This window comes from Poecilia formosa, unplaced genomic scaffold (genome assembly GCF_000485575.1).
Source record: "Poecilia formosa unplaced genomic scaffold, Poecilia_formosa-5.1.2 Scaffold26, whole genome shotgun sequence".
Lineage (NCBI taxonomy): Eukaryota > Metazoa > Chordata > Actinopteri > Cyprinodontiformes > Poeciliidae > Poecilia > Poecilia formosa.
In genome coordinates, this window is record NW_006799965.1 from 995,030 (window position 1) to 1,002,126 (window position 7,097).

Sequence of the window (7,097 nt, forward strand, 5' to 3'; positions counted from 1 at the left end):
TACTTGGACTGATTCAGATTTGTTTTACACATTTCTTCCTTTAGATAATACTTATTACACTGTCCTGATATGCTCCTGTAATGTAGCTGCACAGCACAAATAATAATATGTTATTGTTTGCTCTGTTGCACCGCGTGGATGCCATCATTTCATCATTATGGATCTCTCCTCTCCATCTCTGTTCCTTGTCTTTCATATGTCTGTATTATTCAAAAGCTCATCCTTCCACTCATAAGAGGAAATCATTTGTCACTTCACTCAGGATATCGGAGGCTGAAATGAATCCCTGTGCAGACACATTTATTTTTTTCTTGATCCTCGACGACATAATTCACTCATGTTTTCATTTTCATATGATTTATATATTTTATTTTGCATTTTTATACTCAGCTATAGATTAATATTAAATAAATGTTGTATATGCACACAGGGACAAAGTGAAGTTAATTTTATTGAAAATTTTCACAACACCTCTTTGTGTGTAATTTTCTTTCAGCTCTGTAATTCATCAAGCCTGTGCCTTTTTATTTATCGCAAAGTTTTCTTTTGGCGTAGCTTTTAGTCAAAATGACAAGAAAGCCTATAGTTATTACTTTTACTGTTCTTATCAGTCAGACTACGTTTTGCACTGACTGGATTTCAAATGAGCTGCGCCTGTATGTGGTGTCCTCTGGCTCTAGGCTGCATCCGTTAGCCGGCCGTGACTCCTTCCGAGATGAACCGATGGAAAAGTGGAAGCAGGAGGCATAAAAGAAGGCCAGCAGGAGAAGGAAGCAGACGACACAGAAAATGACAATAATCACAATGGTCTGTATTTCCATGTGGTGCCTTTCCTCAGGCAGAAGTGTGGCCGGGGTCATGAGGCTCAACGCTGCTGGGGTAGCATTGAAACTGGGAAACCACGACTCCACGGATGCAAAGTGTGTGACTACTGACATGATGAGAAGGGGTGCTTCCTTTGTAGGCTGGGCAGGATTGATGATACCTTCAAAAAGAAAACACACATAATTCAGTGCAGAATCAAGTCCCAACTACCTGAAGTCACTTTCAAACAGGCACATTATTAAGTAACTCAGTGGTGTGTGGACTGTAATAACTACCAGGTCCTTTAAATGGCCTTAATATCCAGACACCAACCAGTCTCCCTTTCTGTCCAGAACCCAGTCAATCACATTGATTATCAATAAGGTTAATTCAGCTGAAGATTAATTATTGACCTCTTGAGGAAGTTAAAAAAACTGCATTCACAAAGGAGAACAAGAAGATTATTTATTGGGGTGGAAAAAGCATTTAATTCAGTATTGCACCTAACTTGATTATAGATAGTGTTAATCAAACAGAAACCCAATGATTATCAGCCTTTATGCAGCAGACTGTTTTTGTACATACAAAATAATGCAGTCTGAAACTTAAGAAAAACTTTCAATATTCTCAGAGACAAACATCGAGGAAGCTTGGATGAGCTAAGAGTCCATTTTGTCCACTTTAAATAATAAAATCTGGTCTTTTAAGCAAAGTGGACAGGGCAGTGAAGAGTCTGGTTGCTGCAGAAGGGTATTGGTTTAATTTGGCAATAATAAAGCCCACTTTGAACACCAAATTATGAACAATGATATATCCCTGCACATAGTCTGTAGATGGTTGTACAGAATTGTAGTTACTCTTTATTTTAAATATAGACTATTACTTGCACTAGTTATAGTGGAAGTAATAGTCACAGTTACTAAAACAACAATTCAAGTAATGATTGGCACAAAGCAATGAAAACAATTATAAACAACACCATCATGTATGAAGAAATAACTCATTCACACTTTTGAACTGATACTTTTCTAACTTCTTCTTCTAAAGCTAGCTGAGCTTCATTGCTAGAGCTATAGCTGATAGCTAAGTGGGCAGTAATTTTTGTTGCCACTTGTATAGCCTTTGCTCAGTTGCTCGATCCTTCGCACACCACAGAAAAGGATGAAGCCCAAGGAATGTGCAGCTTCAAGCAAAACACCATAAACATTGCAAGATAAGCATGTTAAAGTGCTGATAATCTGCATAAGACTATTTTATGCCACCCTTATCCCTTTGACATACTTTACTATGTCAAGCTTAACACTATTCATTTTAGAAAATTTTTTTTATTCATTGCATAAAACACTGCACTGACTTTGTCTTTTGTGCTTACCTGTTGCGTTCAGGAGCCGTACCGCCGTACTCAATCTTTCCGTTACAGGATTCTTGGTTTGCTTTTGGTGAGCACAGGTCGGGAAGTATCATAAAAAACGAGAGGGAGGGCTGGAGAGCAATGGAGATGAGAGGTGGCTGGAGGACCAGGAATAATAGGGAGGGCTGCCATGGCAACGCAGACTTAGGGGCCGCCTGTGTGACAGTGACATCACATCCCCTCAAAGTGCTGTCATTCATGATATACAGTTATATCTATGTGCAGATAATTTTTAACAAAAGAAAGAGGAGTATAGTTAAAGCACAAACAAAGTGAAAGCTAAAACAATGTGGCCTTCAGTGAAGCCTATAATTTATTGACACACTGTCAGGAATTAAGGCTTTGCCTGACCAGAAGGTCCAGGATAAAAGCAAGCAGATTCCTTGGTGGCTAAGAGATTATTCAGACCCTTTGGTGCAGCCACCTGTTAGTTAAAAAAAAAAAAAAAAAAAAAAAACCCTCAATGCACATTGCAAAATACCAGCTTACCTCCCCTCCCCCAGGGCCTTCGCTGTCTGCCTCCTTCAAACTACCATAATGATCCATTTTTCACAACTTGTAATTGGTGCGCCACCCCCCCCCGGTGAAGTACCAGGGGGTGCTCAAAGGCAACTGAGGACTAAAAATGTTCAGTCTTGCCTCAGATTAAAATCTGCAAGAAGAAAATCATTAAATTCATGAACATCTACTGAGAAGTCTAAAGCTCTCCGTCAAAAGATTCAAGAAATAACAACAACAACAACAACAACAAAAATGATAAAAGTATTCATTAGCACAATTTAATGTGTAAAAGCACACAATGGACCTCGCTAGCTGTTAATTTCAGAGTGGCTTCAGGTGGTTAATTGCAGCTTTACACAATAGAAACAAAGGATCAATTACATCCAAATGCAGTTAGGAAGAGCCAAAAAAAAAAAGGGGGGAGCATGAATGAAGGATTTAGCACACACCAAGGTCAGTCAAACAAAACACAACATCAGAATAATCACAGGAGTGTGTGGGCCCTAATGCCTGGAGGGTCTCTGACGGCTATCCTCCCAGGAGAGACAGCTGACAAAGACAGAGCTCTGAAAAAAAATAAAAAAAATCAATGGTCTGACCGCATCTTACAAAGAATGTAAAAAACAGGTTTTCTCCGTCCCAGTTGCTCAGATTTTGTTAGAGGATTTGCATTTCCGCTTGAGGAACAAACAGCATTCACAGCTGGAAGCGAGAGGCGTCGTGTGGCAAAGCCGATGATGACAGACAAAAACGATGCTGCAAGACGGGCAGTCTGCGACGTAATGGTTCCAAAATTAACATATAAAACGTTTCATGGAAAAGAGCCTATGCCGAAATTACTCAGTCTCGCTCTGTGTGTAATTTCCTGCACTGTTTGCTCTGCTATGCCATTAAGATTTGATATCTTGTTTGCTATGCCACATAAGTGTGTAATTTTAAGCTGTCTCTTCTGCAAGTCTTGTTGCTCAGTTTGTCTCCATCTCACAGCAAAATGTTAGCACTTGTCAGATTAACTTGTAGTTGTCTCACAATGAAGTATGTACATTGACATTAATGCAGTTTCTGTCCATCAGTGACAGTTGTTTTTTTTTTTTTGGTTTTTTTTTACGGGATTGTACCTCCTCTCTCTGTATTGTGCTAAGTGAATGTAAAGACACTTTGATTACATAGGGACGGCTTTAATCTGAAAACAAGTAACAACACAGCAGAAATGACTAATTTTATTGTCAAAATGTGCACGTTACACACACCCACGCAAAAACTGCTACTGCAATGCTACACACTTTCCTTGGTAATTGCAGCATTAAGGAACTCAGACAGATTCAACCAAACCTTTTTGGGATGAAACCAAAATGTTTAATTTCCAAACAATGTTAATACTTAAAACACTGATACTTATTAGAACTAGGTTCTTCTTTATGTCGACTACCTTTGTAAAACATTCATAAAAATAAAAATTCATAAAAACAGAATCATTCCAATCTATGAGGTCAGCTGAATGCATCATAATTAGATTAAGTGAAAGATATGAATCACATTCTGTGACGCTGGTGCGCTGGTTCATTCTGGTCAGTGTTATTTTGGGACTGGTCTTCACTTCTTCTTGTTCACAATGTTGTTGCAAATCCAGTTCATGCCGTCCTGTTGGCAAAATTAAGACAGTAATTGTGTGTGTTCAAATTACTCTTATGCAAGTAAACAGAGTTGTCTTGATTTTTCAGTAGATGTTTATTCAAAAATTATTCGCAAAAGTAGTCATGCCTTTTATGCATTTTGCAACACCGCAATCGCAAACTTTGATATATCTAGCATGGATATTCCATAACTTCCCAATAGAAAGTGGCTCAAAATTGGCATGTAGAAGGAAAATAAAACAGTTTTCAAAACAAAATAGTTTTACAAATAGAAATCTGAAAACTGTGGCACATATTTGATTTCATCCTTGTTTTAGTCAATACTTTGCAGAGCCATCTGTTGCTGCTATCAGCTAAGCATCTCTTTAGGAATGTGTTAACTAGCTTTGCACATCTAAAGATATATATATATTTTTTTTGCTCATCATACTCTGCAAATTAAGATTTGCTGTCAGACGTGACAGGAAGCCGCTGTCAACATAGATTATCATGCCTAATCACAAACTTCTAATATCCCTGAGGTCTAAACAGTTTAAAATTGCTGTTGCTAGAAGGGAAACCTTCATCTCATTTTCCAGTAGCAGGGTTCCTTCTAGAGTTGCCCTGTAATCCTCCAAATAACTCTGCTGACGTATTCCCACATCATGACGCAGCCTCCACCGTGTTCCACGTCAAAAAAGTTCTGCTTTGGTCTCATCTGACTTGTAACCTAACCCTGATTCGAATTTGTGCGTAATTATGAAAACTGTGTGCTATTTTAATTCCACTTTACAAATATTCACTTCTTTATGTTTTGGACTTTATGTCCCATAAAATCCTGATGAGATAAGAAATATTTATGGTTGTAATGTGTCAAAAAAAACCAAAAAAAAACTAAATAAGCAGCTGTTGCTCCTTACCTGAACTCCCTCCCCAGAAACGGCCGAACATGCCTGAATTTGCCACTCGCGGTCCCGGTATGTGTGCAGGTTGAGCCCCTCAGCAATCTCGCTAGCCGGTGATGCTGTGGCCAGATCTTGCTTATTAGCGAAGATGAGCACCGGAACGCCCTTCAAATTTTCTTCATCGATCAGCTCAGACAGCTCCTGCACAAACAGCTTTTGTGAGTCATGCAGACTGTCAAAGTAAAATGTTTGATGTAGAATACTGAAAGGACATCACCGATCCCAAAGTGGTAAATTAAACACAGATAACTACCTTTAGTTCCTTGGTTAGGGATGAGAGTTATGCTAGCTTTCATCCTGGTATATAATTAGAAAAGTACCTTAAGCTGCCAGAACAAATATACAGTTTTCAACGACGGATAAGTCAGACTTCGTGTTGTAAGACAGCAAACAAAACGGGGTATGCATGAAAATGACAAGATAATTTTATATAATCAGACATGACATAGTTTTGTAGTCAGAGAATGACTGAAATATTGCTTTCTGAAATCGTTCTGTCATTGTAAGTTTTAAGAGTTCAAAACATCCCAGCAGATGCTTTCAAGTAGGTGTAATTATTACAATAGCAGCATCTTCCACCTTTCCTTATTCAGTGCAGTAGCATGATCTCACAATGAACAATTTTGCTGCAGGTTTTCTAACAGTAAACCTTTGATTTTTTCCCCCCATTCCTTATCATCCTTATCAATAAATTAGGAAGACATCATAGATTAAGAGAAGACAATACTGTGTTGATATTCTTTTCTGTATTTCAGGTTTCTTAAGATTTCAGTTAAAAATATGGGCAACTTACTAAGCAAACTGAGATGATTATCTTACTCGGGTTTTGCAGAAACCGCTTGAAAATCAACAAGGAATTTTAAATACACATAAAAAGTCAAACGTGATATCTTAAGACACTGTGATGCTTCTTTTTTTTCTGTTTTGTGGGGTGGGAATCAAAATGAATTTCCAAGCTCACCAATCCCGTCTCCTCAAACCTCTTCTTGTCTGCGCTGTCAATAACATAAATCTAAAAAAAAAAGAAGAAAACATAAAAAATAGTCTATTCTCTTAACAGCATNAAAAAAAAGAATAAAGAGCTTATGCTTTTCAGTTTATCTCTGGAAAGAAAAAAAAAACCCAAGCACATACAGCGTTTAGTGGAGAAAGCCAACGTGTTTGATGTCAGAGAATAAGCATATAGAAAATGAATAGGATTCTGTGTTCATGTCCCATAGCGAGCAGTGAAAAGCCACCGGGCACCGACATCTGACACAAGAACAATGAGACCGAAGCGTCTGCAATAAGACCACCTTTAAAAGGATTTGCCCTGCTGGCCATGAGATAAGACCTTATTGGCTGCTTTGAGAGCGGGAGAGAGAGAGAGAGAGAGAGAGAGAGAGAGAGAGAGAGAGAGCAAAAGCTGAGAAATTAAGTGGGCCTTTTATCTCTTACGCATTGAGAGCTAAACTCATTAAAATTCATTTTGCAGCACCGAAGAAGTCATCACACTCTGAACTTTTTCCTCACTGCCTTTGGGAGATCGGCTGGAAGTCAATCAGATGGGGAGTCGGCTTGACGGCGCTCAGTTTGAGCTTCAATTTAGAGCCGAACCGCTGCGTGAGAGTCTCATCAAGGAGTCACACAGCGATGATGTCTGAATGCTTGTCAGAGAGAGAGAGAGAGAGAGAGAGAGAGAGAGAGAGTGAGTAGGTACCTACCAGGTAAAACGTTCACAATGAGAAACGGCATAATGTACACGCATGGAATATGAATCTCTCCGATGTGTGTCTACAGCCCGGCGTGGCACGGCAACTTCTT

General features: G+C 38.9%; 1 protein-coding gene across 1 annotated transcript; it reads right to left on the reverse strand.

The window, feature by feature from the left end:
- Window positions 1–2,969: 2,969 nt before the first annotated feature.
- On the reverse strand, window positions 2,970–6,545 carry LOC103135661 (ADP-ribosylation factor-like protein 3). Its single transcript, XM_016669555.1, has 4 exons — window positions 6,540–6,545; window positions 6,256–6,306; window positions 5,250–5,435; window positions 2,970–4,357 (listed from the first exon to the last, which is right to left on the reverse strand). Exons 1-4 carry the CDS (start codon window positions 6,543–6,545, stop codon window positions 4,310–4,312), a joined length of 291 nt encoding a protein of 96 aa, XP_016525041.1. The 3' UTR covers window positions 2,970–4,309.
- Between the last annotated feature and the right edge of the window lie 552 nt (window positions 6,546–7,097).